Here is a 23,911-nt window from a genome sequence, read left to right as displayed (position 1 = left end):
CAAAGAGGTTTTGATATACCCACCACATTTCGCATTTTTCTTTTTACTTTTACGAGTGGTAGTGGAGCAATTTAACCCAGCGCACGAGTTCTTCTGATACTAGGCACTCGTTATAGATATCTGTGTTTGTCTTGCTGCTGGGAGTTTATTACTTACTCAGAATCACACTTAGCTGATAATGAAACTGAAACAGTCTCATCAGGGACTCTGGACACGCGAATAGTGCTTCAAGATCTTTCATAGTTATGAACTATATAAATTGATTTTTACCAATTCCTTCTCCATCCAGGCGCAACTGCATTTATAATGTTTCAATCTTTCATTTAATTAACCTCATTATTCTGAGATTTTCCTGATAAAAACTAACGTCCAATGTAATTTATTTTAACGAATTGCTCATAAGCCAGGATGATAAGTGATGATTTATAACAAAGTTTATAATGTAAATCACTTTTGCCGCTTCAAGAAACCTTGTTTATGGATTAAAAATACGCTCGTTATCAATGAAATTCCGGCCGGCTCTCAATTTTCCATAAAGCTAGGAATGAATCAGAATAATTCGAGTTTATGCCGCACACCTGAAATAATGCGATTATCATTAAGTGCTAAAATACTTTATCGTCATGAATCGTTCTCAATTATGAACTGTATGACACTTAATCCAATAAAATAATTATTGATTTTGTTTTTTTTTCTCTCCTTCGCTAGGTGGTCACAGTACATTCTTCGGTTTATTGAATACATTTGTGCATATTGTTATGTATACATACTATTTATTCGCTGCAATGGGCCCACAATACCAGAAATTCTTGTGGTGGAAGAAATATCTTACAGCTTTGCAAATGGTTTGTATACGACAAAATTGTTGAATTAAGACTGTACAACATTATTTCCAGAGAAGATATCAACAAACCGTTTTCTTTTCTTGCCATTTTAGGTACAATTTGTTTTAATCATGGTACATGCATTCCAATTATTGTTCATTGAATGCAATTATCCACGTGCATTTGTTTGGTGGATCGGTATGCACGCCGTTATGTTCTTCTTCTTATTCAACGAATTCTACAAATCAGCTTACAGAACAGATAAGGAAAGGGTGAGTAGTTTTTTTATTATCTTTAAATTGGAATTTGCTGTAAAATTGAAAATATTTAACACTTTTTAAGTAACTAGACGAATAGCAGAACCATTTTTTAATTATCCTCCTTCATAAATATGTTCTCGAAATTTTGTGCCGAAGAATAAAATCAATCGTTACCTGAATTATAATCATTATGACACAAATGTTGCCTTTTGTGCTCTTCTCCCTCCAACATATTCTAGTAGAGGTTTGTCGGAAAGTCTTTAAAAGGGCCAGGATGCTATCAGGTGGATCACTAACTAGAAGATTGCCCTTAAGATTTGAGCTTTAATCATTAAATTTATCCTAAAAAGTATTTTGAAATATAATCTAAAAGATGCTACTTCTCTTTCTCCTACGGTCTCCTTTTTCCTAGTCGGCTTTCACTTTAATAATCGACATGTTTTACTCATTGTTGAAGCTTTAAAGACAGACTTCAATTCATTGCTCTAAACATTTTCCATCGCTTCAACATTCTAAGGGCGCTTAATAAATAAATAATTATCCCACCAAAGCCACATATATCACAAATGCCTAAAGGAAAATAACTTTTGGTCTGTGTTTACATAGGTATTTCAAATAACATCTTTGATTGAAATTTTATATGTTTATTATCTTTCTTCTATTGCTATTCATCCCAATTTTATATTTATCTTGAAATAATTCTAGAGTTTTGATGGCTTTTTCATTAACCATACATAATGTAGGTAGGATGTGGTGGATGCGTGCATATCAGACTTTCTAAATGAATAAAATATCTGATTTATCCTAGCTTAGAAAAATTATAATTGCTTTTCCGTCGTTATTTCTCTCAAGAAATGGGAATAGTACTTGGCAATTAATAATTGTTAGAATTGGTTTGTTTACTCAGCAAAACTGTTGGCGAAATTATTTTATGCTAGGCATTTAGCCTCAGTGTCCGGATAGCTCAGTGGTTAGAGCACAAGGCTGTCGTACGGAAGGTTGCGGTTCAAATCTCACTGGTGGCAGTGGAATTTGTATCGTGATTTGACGTCGGATACCAGTCGACTCAGCTGTGAGTGAGTACCTGAGTCAAATTAGGGTAATAATCTCGGGCGAGCGCAATGCTGACCACATCGCCTCCTAGTGTACCGTTACGGTCTTGAATGAAGTGCTCTAACACACTTCAAGGCCCTGATCCAACATGGATTGTTGCGCCAACGATTATTATTATTATTATATTTAGGCTTCGGAAATACTGTTAAAAATTCTGAGTCCTGAAGGGAGCTGAAACACATTTCAGTAAACTGGCGACGGCGCGTAGGCGCTAGGCTGTACCCCATCCAGTAGCTGGCAACCATATATCATATGTTTTGGGCTTGGCTTAGACGTGGCTTCGCCTTATACGAACCAAGTAATTAAGGGGATTTAAAAAAGGGTGTAATATTTGAATTCGGGTGTAAATCTAGGTATCATGCAAGCGGTTGCCCAAATCAAAGGGAATATGCTTGCCTGCTCAGAAAATACTAATGCACTTGCAATCGTGTGGATGACGTTGTTTAGTTTAGTCAAATTTTCGTGGAGGTTTGGAGCTTGTAGCAGACACAATACGTATGTCTGCAAACAGTCGGCCCTTGCGATGTTGGCAATGAATGCACTAAGGGTTTAACTGTTCACATATCACATGCTCTATCTATCGTATTTAATTTTCTTTTCCTCTTCGTTCTGTTTACCAACCTTACTAAAATCGATTCACTGTCTGTCTGTCTGTCAAAAGAACTTTTCTCAAGAATGTTTATTCCTATTGACACAAAATTCGATAAAAAAGGGCTGGAACTGTGAACCGCCACACATGCGGTGAATTACACATTACATGCTATGCGTTGAGCTTCTCATATACCTAAAAGAGGTGTGCAACATTTTTTTTCTTGAATATAGCCACGTTGCCTATCAAATGAAAGGTCTCAATTAGTACTTTTGGAGATCTTGGTTTTGACATTGATTGTAAATGGGAAAAGTGCGGGGGCCTGAAAAAGGTCAATTAGTTCAAGGACTCGTTCTCAGAAACTTCCCAATCGAAAAATCCACAAAAAAATTATGGTAGTCCATGCACTTGGTATCTAGATCCCGATATCTACTTAAATAAAGTTAATGATATTATATTATTATATTTTATATATTTACTGAGGCTTTAACATAAAGCAACATTCTCAAAAGTTTGGTAGAAATCATACTATTATTAACGAGGTTATAGCAAATTGAATTGCCTCTTTCGTCGCAAATTAAGAGATTGAGAGATTGAAATCCTATCGAATAATGAGCATATTCAAAGTTTATACACTATGAACTATATGTAGACGAACCTATCGTGTACCAAAATATTCCTCTATAAAAACTCAATAAAGCATCAAGCTTCCGGTTGCCCGATTTGTTTTTTTTTTTATTGGGAACAAATTTTAACAAATTCGAATTTTATAGAATGTGAAATGTTTGAATATGAGCTATTTAATTCCGCGATGTGCGTCAGGTGGTTTGTTTCACCATTGGCTTCAATCGGTTTACTACATGTTGAATTGCAAACAAATTCTAAAGAGATTATTCCGACTTATATGTATGCCTTTGCTCAGTCAAATCAGTGCTTTTGGATCAAAATCGCACTTTTTTCCACAAATCTTTTACTTTTACTTACTTTCCTAGGGAATTTAGTTCAAAATTCACTTTTAGACTAAATATTGCTAGACAGTTTTGTTGTTAGTAGCACCGTTTGTGCAAGGTCTCAAGTTTGTCTTTCTCACATAATTAATGATTTACTATTAAGTACAGGCGTGGCTTTCGATAATTTGGCTGAAGTAGTTAATACACTAGATATGCTGTTATTAACAGCAAAACTGTCTGACAATTTTAAATTCTTTCGTTAAAAGTTCATATAATCTCGTCTGCCACATTAATGAGAGTAAAAAGTCGGAAACAGAAGGGTTTTGCAGTAAATTTGGAAAATCTACTCATTTTACTATTATTAACTTTACCTGGGCAGATATCGGAATGTGGAGTATTTTGAGGCCTAGACGACATTTACAGGCTGCACCATGATATTTTTCAGATTCTTCGCTTTAGTAGTATATAAAAATGTCTGGTTGAGGTAAATGGCCAATCACCAATCCTCGCCTGAAGTTAAAACGAACGGACATTTCTAATCCAGACTTTTCATTTAAGGCTCCGCTATATACAGCGAAAAAAATTGTCTCTATCGTGTAAATTCACTGTAAGCTAAAGCATGTTATAAGCAACCCAGTTGTAAAATTTTTTAATTATAGCTTTGATAATTTGCGTAAATGGTGGGTTAGAAAATAACTTCCCCGGATTTTATTTGGGATGGTGCCTCATACTGCAACTGTCTATTAACATTTCCAGTATAGCTTAGTTTCTGTTTTGGTCTGGAGAACTATCTGTGAACAATTGCAGCTTGAATATGTCATTAGGGAAATATGTCTTACCTCATTGGCGGGATAATTCTGATAAGATTCAAGTTCCGAGGATTTCCGAGAGGATAGGCCACTATCTACGTAGTTTTTCTTGAACGAAACTTTTGCTCCCGGAACAATAGCACTTTCAATTGTTAATTTACCGTGAACAAAGAAATTTTGCTTTGATTATACATTAAGTAGGATTTTGTCGATATGTCGATGTTTGCAAAAAACACGCTTTCTTCAAAATTAAGCTCAAAATTTTCAAAAAATAAGTCGTCCGAAAATTATTAAAAAAAACTTTTATATATCGCAAACATCCTGTTTGCTTTCATTCTATTCAGATTTGGGTGAGAACGATAAGTATTGAACGGTGTCTCATTTGTCACCTTTCTAAACAGCTTCGATTGTACGTCGTGGTTTAATCTATCTATCTCTCGGGTAAATCTAGAAATTCGATTTCGAGAAAAGTCCGTTTCAAATGTTCGGCATATTCAGATTGAACTAAGAGGGCCTGCAACAAAATTCAAAATAGACAGGGATTAAAACGCAAACCGTCTCCATCGCTAGTAGTAATATTTTATTCGACATTTTTCGATATGTCGGGGACCCAGTTATTCCCTTTTTTAATGTCGGGCATACAGGGTGATTTTGGTACTATACTACTACTAATTTGATCAATACTTAATACAAATTATTGCTGGGACTTCTCAACTGGTTTACTTTCAGCATTAGGAAAAAACCACAAATATTATATCAGATTCTTTTGTTTAAGGACTCTATTAGATATTTTTCAAGTATTTTCAGAATCAACCCACTTAGTATTGATTGGATACCATTGATAAGCTACAGCCCCCCTAAAAAATTTCCATTTCTACACTATCCAGAATATACACATTAACAATTTTTTTGTGATTGATTATTTCCATCCAATTTACATTGTAATAATTATTGTGTCATACCACCAACTAGTAATTCATTTGAAATCAATACCAACCGAGGTGCTATACCATTAGGTTATGAACTTTTTAGCAGGGGAGTGAGGTGCCATTTGATAATATTCAATACTAATGGATTAACCAGCAAGTTGGCATTACGAAGTTTTGTAATTCAAATTGGATAATGTGATTAACTTGATTTTGTTGACACCCCCATTAAATAACTTCGATATATTTTGATTTTGATCATCCAATTTTAAACTGAAAAAGGTCGAAAAACATGGGGACTCCACTACACCATAATCAACTTCCTGCAACTATCGTTTGCATGTTAACTTTATCTTCAATGAACAATAACCCCAAATATTCAAATAACTGACATAATAGACACGAAACTGTAATTTATAGTGGCCACCTGATACATACACACAATATTAGATTTAAACTATTTCTGTTGCGACTTTTGTGGTGAATGAAAACAACCCACTTCCAATCATTGGATATATTTTCGCGTTCAACTGCACATGTGTAGGTTGTACTGAAGAGTTTTGTATTGTTTTCGTCTTCGCTCCATTGAGTTTTCAGTACAAAACTTCGACTTTGTAATAGAAGTTGTGATATAACATTTGCATTGTTTTTATATCGCAGAACATACATAGAAGACTTGTGATTACCAATGGCAAATTATCAGTTTGCAATATTTTAGATTTTAGTGTTTAACTTGAGGCTAAACATGCTGGTAACTGATATTGGGAATTCAGGAAAGAGGAAATGTTGAACAAGCCTAATATGGAGCTTTGATAAATGGTACCAATCTCGTGTCCTCGTTTCGAATCGCTGCTGTAAGCTTGTAACTTGTATTTCCACAACATTAAGTGTGATGATAATGAAACTGGAGCATATTCTCATTAAATGCAAAAACTGATAGAAAAATTTTGTAAATAGTATTCCTGTGAATAATTTCGGGTGCATTCCCCTATTTTAATTTCAAGGTTTTCAGTTCCAAGAGTTCATCATACTCTACACTTCCAGTTTATAACGCATGCGCCCATGCATTGGTCATTGGCAGTTCATTGCCGCCCAATAATTCTAGAGACCTTAAATTTATCGAAAATTTGTTTATTTCTGTTTCCCCATTGATAAATGTACACTCGCCACTAATGATTCTTCGCAGGAACGCTCTCTTAATATTTTTCCAAATCTTTATATCAACGGCCAAGATTCTAGCCAGTAGTATGTCGCAGGTCTTAAAACTGTTTTGTAGAATGTTAGCATTTCTACATATGCATCTATAGAACGGAGTAAAATGTTTTATTTACGCTTCTTTATGTCTTCTTTTCTTTAGCGCATAGGCGGCCAGACGAGGGGAGGGTGTGGAAATAGATATTTCCTCCTGGGCGCAGAGTTCTCTCGGGGACCCTGAAGAGGAGATTCAATAAGGGTTTTGCTTTTTTCTGCATAATTTTAAACTCTGACCTGAGCATAGGTCATCCACGCTACTTTTATTCTCTTCCATTTCAACCAAGTTCACAAGCAAGTTGTTGGTTACAGGGAGATTGAACGCCTGTGGAGTTGTTGCGGTTGGTCAATCAGGTTGCGGCATCCCCGTCAAATTGGATGTTCCCTCGCATCGGAACTTATATTCAATTACTTCAAATTTCATGTAGGGAGTTCGATTGAATTTCCCGCAGAAGCAGAATAAGTTATTTTTCAGGACTTGTTCTGTACTTGCCAAATACTGCTTTGTTTTCTAGGGTATAACCTAGAAATTATGAGTTGGGCTGATTTTTACATCCGACAGCTATAAATAGTGATTGAAATCATACTTCGTTTCTCACACTTCAGTACCGTTCTGAACTTTAATGAATGACACCGAAACCTCTAATCTCGAGATTTTGAGGTGCAGAAAACTGGCCTTTTGTTGTTTTTGATAACCAGCCTGTAAAATTTATTTGTAAGCTTTTAGATGCTCATTTGCTGGATGGTTTTATATTGTATAATTGTTCATCGGTAATGAGCTATCAATTTTACTCACAAATCTAAACCAGTGTAAACCGTCTTCAATAAGGACAACCGACTTTTAGCAAAAGTAAAATCCCCATTTTGTACATATATATATCCAAAGTGCATTAATGGTAAAAGGTTCCCTAAAACTCTGAATTAATGATGGCTGACCAAATGAACAAAAGACCCCTTAATCCATGTGTATATATATGTACTTGCCTTAATTGTCTGTTGGAAAATTTTGTAGCAAACTACTTAAGTCAGGATATAAAACTACATAGACTCAATAAGATCTTCTTTGCTTGAGGATTGAATGACCCTGAGCCACCCATTCACTTGATTGTGGACCACACTAATTTCGAGAACTGACTTTCTACTGTCTTGTGCATGGATAAAAAAGCCCCTTTTACAAAAATGACTGTCGATTTCGTGGTCAATGCCTAAACAAAAAAGCTTTTGTCTAAGCTAAGCTCTAAATCGAATGTTTATTTTTAGAGAAAAAGACAGAAATTTGGAGAAAATTTTGCATATATATTGTCATAATGTTAAAATTAAAAAAAAAAGGATTTAGGAAATTTTCCAGTAAACAAAATTTGCTACAATTTTTTAATAATATGTCAAAAATTGACGGCGTGGGTGATTTCGGGTCACTAAGACGTCGAAAAAAAAACAAAAAATGGGGTTTTAATCAGCACGAAATTCTCTATAGAATGAACCACAATTAAAAAAATGTTGTCAAAAAATAAAAAAATGGCGGCGATTTTTCAAATTTTTTAGTTTTTGGCGCCAAAAAAACCTGATATAAATCAAAATATTTAGCACCTATCTCCGTCTCCCAGGTTCATTTTATTGTTTTGAATGTGTACAATAACATATTGAAATTATTAATCACCCACGCCAATCAAAAAAACGTTATTTTGAGAAAAAGGCGTTTAAAAATTTATTGCACTATTAACAAGAGCGACTTTTCAGTACACAATTCGAATTATAACCAGTAAAACCAGTTTCCAAAGTGTTCTCTTCTATTTATACAATATACTAACAAAACGAGAATGTATAACATATCCATATCAAGTTTTGAAAAGAGTGGTATGATACAAGAAGTAAGAGGGGCAAAATGCGATATACGTTGGCTGCTCATTTTTAAAATCGAATATGACTTTCATATTTCATATTTACAAATATACAATATAATTGAACCCGCCACATCGCCTTAATAGCCGGTATAGGTAGGACTTCAATAAAAGCCCTTCTCCCTGTCTATCAACCATATTCTCGGCTGGTCACGGCTTGTCATTTCTTGAATCGGAAGGGACTCCGCTTGACCCTATTGCTACCATATAGAACTTTGTAGAGTTGATTAAAAACCGAAGTTCCCACCATTTTTAAACCCATTGCGAGTTCATCACTCATGTCAACAACTAGAAACTACTGCTAGGAAAAATCTTGACTACAATATGACAGAGAAAAATTGATCTTATAAATTTATCCATACGGAACATATTTTAAAAATTATTGAAGTTGCTTCGCAGTATTCCGGTATGATTTCCAAGTTTGCTAGTATACGAGTCCCTTCATTACATGCGCCGGCTCACTGCAAACATATTTACATACAAGTTTTTCGCCAACTACCATGGTGTTGAACATGTAGAACATTTACTTTGATTAATATGTAAAAAAATTATAAAAATTCCAATCTCGTTTTAAATGTATACTTGTTTACCTGTATCAGTTAAGATGAAAAATAGCACCGTCTTTATATTGTGTTATATACATACGTATATACTCTCTTATTATATTTTTCGTAAACAGTTTGCAATTATTGTAATTATAAAAGAGGTTTGACTAATAACTTTGGCGTATTATTTACGAGTGCAAAAACCTGTGTGAATTAATATTCATACAAACGTATGTATATGTATATTTTCTGTTGAATTAAGTATGTTATATAAAATAATTCAAAGAACACTCTTTCAAGGAAACCCATTAGTAACACGTGGAGACAAAAGTCATAAATATTTGTCTTTTATTTGTCCGAAACGACATTTCATATGTCTAACAACAATAATATCCCCAGACAGTCTTTCCTCTCAGGAATATTATATGAATAATGAAATCGTTTAGAAAATTCAACTTCAATCAAATTCAATTCGTCATCCTTTCTGTTCAAGAAATGTTTCTTCCAATATCTTCTCCGCCACTTTTGAAAACGGGAAACATGCCGGAAAGGATGCGTAAATGATTCCGAAAAGGAACTCAATATTTGTCTTTTTGTTTTACACAAAGAGCCTTCGAGCATTGTATTGAATACTGGATACTAAAATGAAGCAGATGCTGGAGAAAACAATAGAATTGGGGCAAAATCTTTTATATTATCCTTTGCTCGTTGTCAAAATCGAGAAATTTATGATGTTTAATGTACTGGAAAATGTTGACTGTTTAGGGAATGCTGAAAGTTTCATTTGAAAGAACTTTCATCTTGATAACTTTCACACTAACAAATAATAAATTCAAACTTTCCCTTAAAATTTAAAAACACTGTAGTAGTAACCTTTTATGATAGGAATCTCTCTAGAGAATACATAATCCATAGTTTGTAGAAGATCAAATGCAGTAAACAGTAAAGATAAAAGTTATCAAGGATAAAAAAAAATTACAAGAAAATTTGAAATTTGATTTCGTTTTCCACATAATCTTCCAACATTTCAAAACATTTGAATTATTTTTTACCCCTTAAAAAATCTGTTTCTTCTGTGGTGGTGCGCCCAAGAAATGGGTAGCAGAATCTACATAATCAACGCAGCTGCCAACGACCCTGAAGCCTGAAATTCAGTTATTAGGACGCTAAACCTAAAAGTAGTACCTCACCGAATTTGATCCTTTCTCACTTATTTTCCTTTTAGAAAATCTTAACCTGGTAGTAGGCTTTCCCCTCTCAAAATTTTTTACTACTGTTTGAAAATATTGGGCAGCAATTTTATATTTACCACTGAATACCAATTGTGAATATATCAATTATAACTCGCATATTATTTCTGAGAAATGATGGCGAAAATGGACTTTTCACATGTTCAATTTCCCTAAGTCACATAGCAACATGACAGTAGGCTTATAGATACGAGATGGAGAGGCAATTCGAGTCCACCTCATTGTACCAATTGTGGACAACCATCAATTAGATCCATACGGGAAGTTTCTCAGATTCAATTTTTTTTGTTCATCTAGTTGGGCTAGGATATGGAATTAAAGTATTCTAACTATTCTGTTCTTCATAGCGAAAAACATAATAAATACAATTAAACAAAACTTATACGTCCATCTGGGTGCTCAGAGCCAAAGTGTTAATACGTACCCAATTTGGGCGCTTGAAACCAGTCTGCCTTTAAATTAGAAGGTTAAAATTGTCTAAACTCTTCTTGCTTCTTGAAATAACTTCTTTTCAAGAGCCTTCACGATTAGTTGCCCTTTTTTTATTCGAGAATAATTCCTTCGCTTTGCTCCTTCGTCCTGCCGTACCTTTGACAGTATACCAAATACATTCTTCAGTTTCTTTGTGGAATGGAGCATATTTGAAGAACTCAGCAACAAAGGTATTTAGGCGTGGCTGATGCGCTGTACCCCACGGAATCCATGGCAACTAAATATATTTGTATTTATGATGCGACATTTGAAGAATATTAATCGAGACCTTTCATTTGACTCCACATAACTAAATTTGGCAAAAAGTATAGACTCCCTTTTTGAATGTGTGGAGACTTTGTCTCACTCGGTAGCAAGTCCGGTTCGCCTAGATTGGGTTTGCCGTTTTTCTCGATCAAACGCTTGATACCGTTGCAGTTGAAACGTTGTCAAATTGACATCTGTATTAAGCCATCATCGATCGGTCTTTGGAAGTTGCCCCCATCTACTTCGAAGTTCACAGCAACCTCAGTTAGAGAATTGTCATCAAAGCTAATTACATGACTATATCATATCTCTCGTAATTTTCTATCGGTCGTTAACATGTTACGCGACTTATCCAATGCAACGTCTTGATGTCTATTCCTGCGAGGCGGGGTTCTTTGTCTCTGGTAGTCGACTAGCACATGTAACTACAGAGGGCAACATTGTGGACGACCAAAATATTTCTATTCAATGTCTTGTGAAATCAAGTTAATAATAATATATCACTACATTTTCGAAATTGGCGGGAAAAATTATTTCAAGTTTCATCCCTACAATACAAAATTTAGTCATAATATAAACCATAACATAGTTAACCATGTTAGCAGAAATCGTATTCTTATCAGTAAAGATTTTAGCTTAAAATATCACAAAATATAATTATCGCGAAAGTATTCTTCAAAATATTCAGTAACATGAATAGAGAGCATAATATTACATTATTATAACAATTATTAAACAAGTGTGAAATCGCAAGGTCGGAGCTTCAGATTTTGTTGGTCTTTTGTATAAGAATATTTGGTACACGATGGTTCCATTTATATATAGCTCGTAATGTATAGACAATGAATATACCCGACATTCAATTTAATGTGATACTGATAAGTTATCTCTTAGAGGGAGTAATTGGACCGAAATATGCAAATTTGACGTATCATGATTTTATTAATGATATTAGAATTTCCACCAAACTTTTGAGTATGATGCTTCATATTAAAACCTACATCGCTGCAAAATCTGCAACGGGCTTGGAATGAACTTAGGAGGGGTTCGCAGTAAATTTTCATAGTTTAACTGAGTTTTAATAACATACTACTATTAATTTTATTTGAGCATATATTGTAATGGAGAGTGTTTCGGAGCATAGATGTCATATACATGGAACACCTTAACTTTTTTTTGATTTTTGTGTTGGGATCCTTGAAATAATTGACCCTGTTCAGACCCCATCACGCCTCCCCTTTGCAACTGATGTCAAAACTAACAGCTACTCTTCAAGATCTTTCATTTGAAATCGCAACTGGCTATATTTAGTGACCCAAATGTTGATACCTCTTGTGGGAACCCTTCCCTCTTATGTTTAACGTGCACCAATCTAATTCACCATATATATGGGAGTTCACAGTTCCAATTTTTTACCAAAGCTCGTGTCAATAGGTGCAACTGTTTCTAAGGGAAGTGTCTATGACACACATGCAGACAGTGAACCGATTTTGTTGTCAACAAAGCAAAGTTAAGCATTATTATGAGGTTAATGTTTAGATGGGGGACCAGATAGGATAATTTTTTTCAACTTTTTTCAGCTGCTGTTAGTTAATTCTTAAACATAATCTGTTACGAGAAAACAGATCCAGACGCACAGAACAACAAATCTTCCAAATATTTCGGTGTCTACTTGCTTGTTAATGTAGTTTCTAACAATGTGTATATGGAACATTCGTGTACCCAAAGTTTCTGATCTAGGAAAGTCTGAAGCATTCATCATGAGTCTGATTAACTCCAAAGATTCTGTTCTAAGTGTGCCCATCAATGTACGAATATAGTCACTGGTATTGAATCATGATCACACAAAGTGTGCAACCAGTAATGTCAACATATGAAACGAGAGGTCAATTTCTCAATGGAGATGGCAAAATTACGAATTGATGAGTCGAAACATCCGTTCATCAATGGGCGCAGGCTGAACATATTTGGTTCCCAACCAAAACGAATATATTTTTCTTTTGCACGGTATAGCACTGAAAAATTAATTCCCTTCAATTCATCCTTGTAACTTGTTTTGAATTCAGCAAGCTAAGTTGGTACCGATACTCACGTAATATATGGCCTTATTACAAACCGTCAAAAATCTCGCAATAGTGACAAATTAGGAATGAATGAAGACAGTCGAAAAATATTTAGCTGTAATTCATGGAGGCACCAAAATGTGAAAGCTATTACACAATTTTCGTTTTACTATGCTGATTGTGTTGTCACAGCATTGACCACCTCGGTTTATTCCATTTTTCTAACATTTGTGCATATATATATATATATATATATACCACAGCGAATCTATATGTTGGTCTATATGCTCGCAGGTACATACATGTCGAGTAGATTATTCGAGAAGAAATATGCCTTTATTTATTTTGAATAAATTTAAACAACTTATCACAAATATGCTAAATAAAAAAATATGTATAACATCTTTTTGGTATCCCGGATTGGATCTTCCGATATTGAGCCACACACCAACATACTTCTGAAGAAATTGTAAGTGTATGTGGTTGGACGGGTGGGCAAAGTATGGTCTATGGATGGAGTTAGCTGATCGAATGTCCCGTGTCGGTCTTTATTGACTCACCATTTTCTTTGGATCCATTCAATACAAAACTGCGAGTAGAGTATTGCTAACATTATTTTAACGACCATGTGGTAATCGAAATCAAATTTACATAAATAAAGTGAAGCCCGGACCCTGAGACGGGGTAGATACAATTGATGTTGATCAGCGCTCGATAGCGACACGATCCGTTGCTTCCATGGAATTTAAATAAAATTATTGTTGATATATTTAAGCGTTTACATATTTGATTATCAGGAGTGGTCGACCAAAGCCGTTTGGAGCATCGAAACATCAATGTACGTATATATGTATGCGCGAAGCCGGTGCTTCACGAAGCTTTAGCTTGGATAAGACAGCGCTAGAAAATGCCTTCACGTTATTGAATTCGTGAGCACACTCGTGCCAATAAAGTGGAGACTGGAATTGACTCTTAAAAGGCTGCCTTAAGCTCTGTTGCTATCACAGATTTCCTGATCACGGTGACCAATTGGGAAGCCCGATTGCACGTTTCTGCATAATACGACTAAACGCTCTGAGTTATGCTCGAAACTAAATATGAATTTTAATTATCAATAAACTAAGGCATGACGACTGACGAAAAGTGCACCATACCTGCATTCATTAACATCACGTTCAAATGCTATTAAAATTAATAGATTGATATGAAGCATGTTTTCCCGGTTTAGATTCGTTGACCTGGAAGAGGCTACAAGTGGAGACAAAAGTTCTAGCTCGACAGACTTCCAGACAAACTGGATCTAATTTTAAAATCAAATATGAAGAGCGATTGTTACATAACTACATAATTGAATGGAACATTGGCCTTTACTTTCATGTATGCTCGTGGAAAACATATATGGATGTGTACATATGTATGCAAATGATATTCAAATTAGCGCGCAGGTTTCGTAATTATCGCGATTTCGCGAATTTCTAGATTTTTGGATATGTGGTATGGAATTATTATAATTTGATGGGCATAGATAAAATACATAAACGAGTTTCCAAACGCGTGTAATATTTATGAGATTTTAGCACGTGTTTTGCAGATCGTTCGATTGAGATGGGAACAATTTAATGCTGTGAAATGTGGGCTTGTCTAATTTGAATTATTTTAAAATAGGGAGGGTTCTCACACCAAATTATACGCCACGGTTTGCGAATCTATTTTTCCTCCCTGCCCAATGAGTTCTTCGATGCATTAGCTCCTCTTTTTAATCAACCCTAGATGCTTATGAATTTATCAGAAATATCACAGGCATTATTGCAGCTGGGATTTATTTCAAAGTTTTAATATTTATAGAACATATCGTTTAAGTTTTGATTTTTTTTTTAAATAAGGTACCGAATCACGCTAAGTTAACATTGAATTGAACTAAACATATTGTACTTTGCTATGAGAAATTACTTTGACAAGGACATGCAATAATCAAGTGCTTACAACAGATTTTTAGAGTAGGTAGTCTTCGAAAATGTGCCCTTCTCACTTTGAATTTGAAATCACCCACTTTGAAACTGATAATTGATGTCAAATCAAATCAAATTTTAGTAAGGTTTCGTCTTTGTATAAAATTTTAAAAAGGTAACGCTCTAGCATTTATTGAATTTCAAAAAAGCAAAACAATGAAAGTATTGTTCGCTTTTGCGGCCCCTGAATACTGATCTTTTGGTGTCATACGTTGTGGTAAATTCACACGAAAATTTTGATCCACAATGGCCTTTTTAATAATTGGCCCTAGCTTGAACCCGATATTAGAAAAGTGCCAATCAAGCGTTTTCTTTTGATACCTCACCTTCCCATATTCTGAGAAAACGTCTTCACAGACTTTATTAAATTTTACTCAGGATTGGACCATTCGCTGCGTGGAAAAGATCACACACTCTCACCAAATTCCGTGCCTGTAAATCAGGTGTAACAGGTAGATAGACTCACAGATAGGCGTCAGAAATTGAAACGATTTTAATCAGGTTTTGTTTTACACCAATATATGCCTGATATAATTGGCTAAAGGATTGTTTCTCAAAGAAAAATTCACAAAGAGAATGCACTTGTTTGTGGTGCAAGGTTCTTAAATCAATTACCCCCCTTCCTCCCTAATGATGTTGGATAATGACCCTTAATTTTTTGATAGCTCCAAATCTAAATCCAACTGCATGTCGATTTCCCGTATGATGATGTCCAGCAAGAAACGAAATTAATTTTCGTCTCTAGCATACACTTTAATGACGTCAATATATATTAAATTACACAATGTACATTTCGACAGTTGCCATGTTTAACTAGGAACGCGAATTTGCTTTCATGCAAAAGATGAAATAACCGATCCAAAGCCAAACAGAACCACAGCGGGTGAGTCGCTTTGCAAGATTCGCTGCCTGATTGGTATCCCCTTTGATGCTTGGAAGGATACCGATAGCTTCATGCTCCAATTCTTCATTACTGTTCTCAGGAATAGAATGACATTCGGGTTGATTTTGTACAAGCGTAACACTTGTAGTAACCACGATGTGATATGAAGCCAAAGGCTGACTTACAATCGATGTAAGCTGTCGAGATATTTGACAGTCTGATATACAACTACTGCATTGATTATCAACTGTTCTTTACAGCCTCGGGAGCCTTTTGCGTATCTTTTTTACTCCTCTCTCAATTTGTGGACATCAAAATAGATTAAGATGTTCGCGCAAAAAACTAAATAGAAAAGCTTGTATATCGTGCGAATACAAGTAATTGGCCGACATTTTGAGAGAGTAGAAGCACGTTGTTCTTTGGAAATGAGATAAGTTATCCCCCTGGTAAAAAATGGAGGAACTACTTTTGCCTAAATGCTTGACACTTAGTGCTAGTATTAGGTAAAATCCGGCATTCACCGAGATTGCAATAACTCGGAAAATAAAAAACTATACGACCACGTTCTCATTAGAAAACGTCATCATCAACAGTGCAACAACCGGTATCCGGTCTAGTCCTGCCTTAATAAGGAACTCCAGATACTCCGGTTTTGGTCCGAGGTCCACCAATTTGATATCCCTAAAAGCTGTCTGGCGTCCTGGCCTACGTCATCGCACCATCTCCGGCAGGATCTGCCTCGTCTTCTTTTCTACCATAGATATTGCCCTTATAGATTTTCTGGGCTGGATGATCCTCATCCATGCGGATTAAGTGACCCGGCCACAACCTATTGAGCCGGATTTTATTCACAACTTGACGGTCATGGTATCGCTCATAGATTTCGTCGTTATGTAGGCGACGGAATCGTGTATACTCATAACAATTCTTTGAAGGATTCTTCTCTAGAACAGGGTCAACAGTTCGGATTTTTTTTTGCTAAGAACCCAAGTCTGCGAGAAATACATGAGGACTGACTAGATCATTGTCTTGTACAGTAAGAGCTTTGAGCCTATGGTGAGACGTTTCGAGAGGAACAGTCTTTGTAAGCTGAAATAGGCTCTGTTGACTGCCAACAACTGTGCGCGGATTTCATCGTCGTAACTGTTATCGATTGCGATTTTCGACCGTAGTTAGAAGAAAACATTGAAAAACAGCCATATTGTTGACGCAAATACAGCAAAGAATAAGACATTGAATCTTGCTATGTTGGCGGTGGAAGTTATACAAGCATAGCATCACTTTCTGTATCTCCAATTCCATTGACCTTACTCAGATTTCAAACAGAATATCGATAATCTCTCGTTTGGCCCAAACTATATATTTTTTAAATTGTCCTAACTAGAAATGAAAATGCAAGTTTACCGAAGTTTTTTTAACCCCTTCGTACTGAGTACTCTCAACATATTGGATTTTATTGACAGTTCGAAGATATAATACACGAAGCTCCGTGTAGAGAACGAGGTATTCATCCCGTAAACGGGAAAGAGAAACTTTAGCAAAATTAGATCAATTATACGATCTTGGAGGAGGCCCGTATGATCTTCCCCTCGGACCTGATGTTTTCTCTTTACGAGCTCGACTGCGCACACGTCGATTTTACCTTGGCGTTTGACACACTTTGACATGCTTATCAAATTTTTTGATAGCGCGCTCTTTCGCAAAGGCGGACTGTTTTCCCGGTTATTTACGGAAACGAACGGTTTTCTTCCGGCCGGGCGACTATGAAACTTCGCTACCCACAATATTCTGCGTATGCTCTAGAAATGAAACTTTTCAGCCGTGCTTGTCGCGATATTTGCCAATGTCATGGCACTTTTAAACCGACTTTTAGATGAATTGCGAATCACGTCGGGTTGTTTTCGTGCTGATAGCTCCCGCAATGGGCCATTCCATGAATGTCCAACTTAATGGCATAGTTTATACCTTTTTTGATGCGATGGGCTGCATTCACTGGAACCATTATTTTGTATTTGCAATTTCATGAAAGCTTTGATCTTTTTAACAAAGTGACGACAGACTGTTAATTTCTGTTGAAAAGTACTAAAAATTGATTTATTTAGAACATATTGCCCAGCTTTGAAAACAACCACTTCAGTAGGGCCTTTTCCGTTGCTTTTAAGAAATAGCTCTTCTTTTCTTAGATTACTCTCGCAATCACCATTACAGCGGGCTCTGAGATAGTACTATATGCAGGTACCATCCGCAAATGCCCCGTCTCTGCAAATAGTCAGCTTATAATACTATTCCTTTCCAAGAGTATAAGCCCACATATCTCCGTCTTAGACTAGAACGGGCTGTTTTGTACTCATGAGAAGACGTCTCTTGCTAGAGGTAGACTGCAGCTGTAGCCTTGTCCGCTGGTGCTCTTATTTGCTCAAAAAAGTTAATCTTCGATCGAGCGTTACTTTTAAGCCTATAGTCAATTCCTGGATCGACGTGGAGTCTGAATTCTCGTCTTGGTAAAAATTATTACTTCAGTTTTCTCCTGCCAACCATGAGCCGTCACCCATTCGCTTACACGTCGCATCAATAAGCCAAGTCTACCCCCGAAGTATTCTCCGCTTCCGCTTTCGTCTCATAGAGCAAGGAGCGCAATAATTCACAGAGAAAATTAATGACACAGGTTCAGTGGAAAAACGCTTAATCTTTCAAAAATGAGAGAAATATACTTCTTGAAATCATTTGTAAGTGGGTTTTCAAATTTTCTTAATTTACTTTTTCATATTGTATCGTCCTACATTTTCCTAGAAGATAGTAGTATAATTAAATTTGCAGATCCCCTTTATTCAGTTTTTCGTATGCTGGAAATTAACTCTGCTTTCAGCTCCATTGAAAAATAAAACCAACCGCCAAAAATTTCCTAATAATATATCAGTAGATAAAAAGTGATTAACGTGCAAACCCTGAAAAATGGTGAGACCTTATAAATACTTTATATACATATTGCTGAATTTTATAATTAAACTACCTAGATTACCTCATAATTAATGCCGCAGAGATTTTGTAATTGAAATTCCAAACACCGTCATCCGCACTCACTTCGACCTGGCATTAGCTGATGCATTTATCTTAAATTATCATAGTTTTAGTTTGTTTACAAAATTTCATGAGTCAATCGCATGTACATGTTAATCGCAGTTTGTGTTCACCATCTAAATATCTTCAATTCCAAAAGTCAATGAGTTTATGTGCTTTTGAAAATATTCCACCGATCAATAAGCGACTGCACGTCATCGTGGTCCGCCATATGATTGGCAAAATTTATTTGAGCGAAATTGAAGTGGAGATTGGCGTAATTCCAAATCTACTCACAGTTTCAACTTTTCCCATATGATTAGTGATTATTTCGCAAAAGAAAACAATTTGGACGACTCATATTTCCCCAATGGCGAATCACTGTACTCAGGCGATTTTTTTAAACTTTGTTATAATTACTGGACTTGATACTGGTCTCGATACTAAATTAATAATAATTGCATAGTCAAAACTTCAATTTATTAATCTTGATGTAAGACCAGCCATGCACAATATGTCGCCACTATCAAATCTGATCATGGGTCGGTATGCCGTTAGAAATTGTATATGGAGAGGTGAAGAAATACTGATGAATGTAACTCAATGAAATATTATTTACCAATAAGTGTTTTCAATACTTGCGCTAGTTTCAATGTCTCTCATTAATGGCCAGCAACATTCAAGCTTTGTGGTGAAATTTCGACATCCTTCGCAGATTTTTTAGGTTGGGTCCCCTCTATTTGACCGTAATGCATCCTGTCTTCTTCTGTATGAAATGTAGGGCAACCACGTAGCTCCTCTTTTGCTTGCTTTTTCATTGAGAGACTAGACTCGAGTTCCATAATATTTTCACCTAATGGAGTACAGGTGAAAAACTTGCAAAGCCAAACCTACGAATTTCCTAGCATAAACCGGAATTTAGACCCGGGGCATATGTGTTCATGCATACTTAGATGACAGACTTCTTGTTTTGCGACCAAGTTAAGGTAAACTTTACCTTTATTTTCTATTAACTTTGAAGCATTTTTGTATTATATTGTATAATCTCACTTAAAGAGAAACAATTCAGAATAAAATGAAAATTTACATCGAATTTGAATATAGCTGCTCACAAAAATAGTTTGTTCTAAGTAAAATATGATATCTTGTTCTGTTTAATGATTTCGACAGCTCTGTTGGTTTTCAATTTTCTTTCAACTTGCCTATGAAGCTCTTGGGAACTTATTAGATATTAATTTATTACGAATAGCACGGCTAACCAAGTCCTTCCGTTGGAATTAATATATGAAGAAAATCACCTATCTCTGGAGTACTGGAATACGTGCTGTTAAGATAATATTCAGTTACATAGACTAGTGGTCATAGAGAGGAAAAAACGGATCTGGGATGAAAATCATGGTTTCCCGCTTCCAAAATTGCATAATTTTTTTAAGAGGTGGAAATCTTCAAAAGTCATTCCCCAGGTTCCCATACCCTGAGAGTGTGGGATTTTTACCTATCACCACCTCTCGCCAAGTTACGACTGATATTTCCCAATCCTTTTAATATTTCAACCCCAGCAACGAAGTTTGCTTTGCTTTTGAACTGGCTGATGCGCAGAGGAGACAGTGAGGAAGACGGGGCGTCAACCCTGTCGGCCAAACCAAAACCAAGTGGCCGAGGAGAACCTCCATAGTGGTGGCACCGGGAGACGCTATACTTACTTTGGCTTGCCGGCCGTGATGCAGTAGGCGAATGCTCTAAAGGCCTAATCAGGGCGATCAGACCCGAGTCTGCACGGGGACTCATCTGAAGTGGCAAATTCGACACAAAACCTCACCAGGGGTATACTGGTATCATGGGAATCGAGATAGCCCCTGGACTCTCATACTTCGGGTGAACTCCCGTTGTATGTAAGTACAGCTCGGTTATTTGCGGTTGGCCCCCTAGTCAGAGCTTCATGGGGGTTGTTGCTTATTCTCAAGCAAGAAGAGACATTTGGGCCTCGGCGTGGTGTTGCATTTCAGCACGGGTGCCGTACTCTTTAGTTCGGTAGAGATTTTTAGGTAGGTCTTGCATTCACCAGTATGAATGCTAAGCCACGCACTTGGTATAGACTGGTACCGTTGTTGCTTGTCTTAGCGGGGCTCTCATTGTGGTCACAAAATCAATCCGTGTCTTAAGAAGACCGTGGGATTAAGTCGTCTAGACAGGTGCTCACGTTAAACCCTGAAGCACTCACTGTTGAACTGGCTGTACCTCAAAAACTTAAATCCTTAGGCAGTTTGTCCATTATGATAGTAAGTCATTCGGATTTACTCTTTCCAGTCGTCTCGTCAGACAGAATATCTCAAAATTTTTTAACTTCGTTACTTTCATAGGAACATATTTGATGTAATTTTATAATAGTGTAATCTATCACAAGTTCCTGAGAAAACTCCGAGCTTGTGCCGGCACGCGCCCCTTTTGTCCTCCTTTTCTCTGGAGGTCTACCGATAGGAAGTGATATACTTAGATGATTTTCATGTTTAGGTTTGTTTGTTCTACTCTAGACTTTTTTGAGCAATGCTTCGCGGACCTTTATTTAAATTATAAATATTACATTAAGATTTCAATTTTAATAACATATATCTATTTCAATTTCAGAGAGAGAGAGCTTTGGCTGCAGCACGGGCAAACGGTCATTGCAATGGTACTTCTGCCATCACCAATGGCAAAGTTTCATCAAATGACACAACGAAAGACACACAACACACAAACGGTACAGCCAATGGTCAATTGTTGGAGAACAATTCATCATCGGAGGAGGCCCGGCTAATTACATCTACCGCAACCAAGGCAGCCGACTACTACGTACGGGGTGAACTACCGACGGAAATAACACAGAGGAAAATTCAAAAATAATATTAATTTATTTTTTATTTTAATTATAATTAATTATTTTTTTTTTTTGTTTTTTAGTTGTACAATTCTTAGATTTACATTGTAAAAAAATATAATAAAATAACGGAGGAGAGAAATTTATAAAAAAAAATATAAGAAACAAACCAACAAAATAAAAAAATCCATAGGTACAGAGTTGTAAATTATTTTGTATAAGATGAAAACATGGCAATAAGGCAGCTTTGTGTTCAAATTCAGATGACATTCAGAAAAGAAAAATTAAAATTCGACAACTTACAATGGGTTTTTCATTTTGAAGATCGATATTCTAATTGCTTATCCTCTTTGGAATCTTAAAGCTTTCAGCTGGCAGAAACTGTTGAAGTTCCAGCAATTTCTCGTTGCTGCTAGTAAACCGATAAATGTAGACCACTCTAATAAGTTTCTCACCAATTTAACCATTTAGGAAATCAGCCCGAGTGAAGACCGCTTTTCTTCGATTCATTGTGATTTTTTTTTAAGAACTGTATAAAGATACAAGTGCGCATTTTTCACCATGTTAATAAATACATCTTGAGTATACGTAATATTTTTAGGCCGATATCATCGCTCATTATTATAGTACGCCACAACTTATCCATCCATCTCCAAAAAAAAGGGTTTTTTTCGGGTTCACGCTAGCGGGCGCCCTGCTAAAAAAAACGAACAGCATTTTAACGTGTGGAGTATACCACCTTTTGCAAACTAAGATTATTAAGAAATATCAAATGCTAAACTTTTGGTGCCAGTCGGGAAACCGGAAGCTGAACATTTCAAGTATGAAAGGTTTTATGTATTGCTGATATAAACATATTTGAATGATCAGTTATCTCATTTGTATTTAGCTCGTAATGTTTACGCATTTAGTTTGTCAGACCATTCACTTTAGTATAAGACTGACATTCAGTCTTAGAATGCAAGAAATTTGCACAAAAGTGACAACTTTGACCTATTCAGTTAGTAATTGTGCGATTTTCATGCGCTAGAGTATAACCTTTTTTACTGCCTGTTTATGACTCTAGGACAAACTTAAGGGAGGTTCCCAGTCAATTTCTAAACAATATACTCATAATTAATATGTTACAATAATATACTATTATTAACTTTATTTTAACAGGTATTAGTTTGGAGGGTATTTTGAGGCCTAGATGCCATGTGCATAGACCGCCACATATCTTTTCAGATAATTGGGTTGGGTAGTTTCTGAGAACGGATCATTAAAGTAACGGAAACCCACCCCCTCTTCCCCTTTACGAACAATGTCAAAGCTGATATCGAGTTCGTAAAGTACCGATCGAGCCCTATCATTTGATACCCAACGACTATACACGGTGGAAAAAAATTTCACACCCTCCTTTTGCGTCTTATAGTCTTGAATTTGCAAAGAAGTGTTTACACAAAACCTTAAAAAAGGCTGAGGAGGAGTGGATTCTTCATGAATTGAATTTTAATAGTTCACTCTAATGTCAATTATTCGCGTTAATTATGAGGTCAGCATCTTATTTGCATGGCTTCTGATGCGGTAAATTTGCGCCAAATTGAACTCCTAGGATGAACTTAACCCCCCATAAGTTCATCCTCAATTTCTTAAAGATAGTAATATACTGTCAGTAAATTTATTTGAGCAGATATCGGAATGGACCATATTTTGAGCCCTAGATTTCATATAAGCACCCCACCCTGATGAGTCCTCTCTCATTTTAAGTGTGCAGATTTTGATTCCTTGCTCGCGCACTTTACAATCCACGTAAAAACTAATATCAGTTTCGGAAAGTACTCGGGACCTTTTAGGAATTAATCGCCAATTATGGGCCAGTTCCTCAATTGCTTGCGCTGTTAACTTTT

At 36.0% G+C, this 23,911-nt stretch overlaps 1 protein-coding gene across 5 annotated transcripts in view; it reads left to right on the top strand.

Annotated features, from left to right (window-relative positions):
• LOC119652910 (elongation of very long chain fatty acids protein AAEL008004) overlaps positions 1 to 22,327 on the top strand; it is a 133,556-nt gene extending 111,229 nt beyond the window's left edge. For all 5 annotated transcript variants that reach the window (XM_038057289.1, XM_038057288.1, XM_038057287.1 and 2 more), the window contains 3 exons: positions 709 to 845; positions 938 to 1,096; positions 21,791 to 22,327. In XM_038057289.1, the coding sequence (XP_037913217.1) occupies positions 709 to 845; positions 938 to 1,096; positions 21,791 to 22,048 (554 nt within the window). In that variant the 3' untranslated portion in view covers positions 22,049 to 22,327. The remainder of the gene's footprint in view (positions 1 to 708; positions 846 to 937; positions 1,097 to 21,790) is intronic.
• Positions 22,328 to 23,911: the final 1,584 nt, after the last annotated feature.

This window comes from Hermetia illucens, chromosome 3 (assembly GCF_905115235.1).
Source record: "Hermetia illucens chromosome 3, iHerIll2.2.curated.20191125, whole genome shotgun sequence".
NCBI classification, from domain to species: Eukaryota; Metazoa; Arthropoda; class Insecta; order Diptera; family Stratiomyidae; genus Hermetia; species Hermetia illucens.
This window is presented reverse-complemented; position numbering and strand designations above follow the sequence as displayed.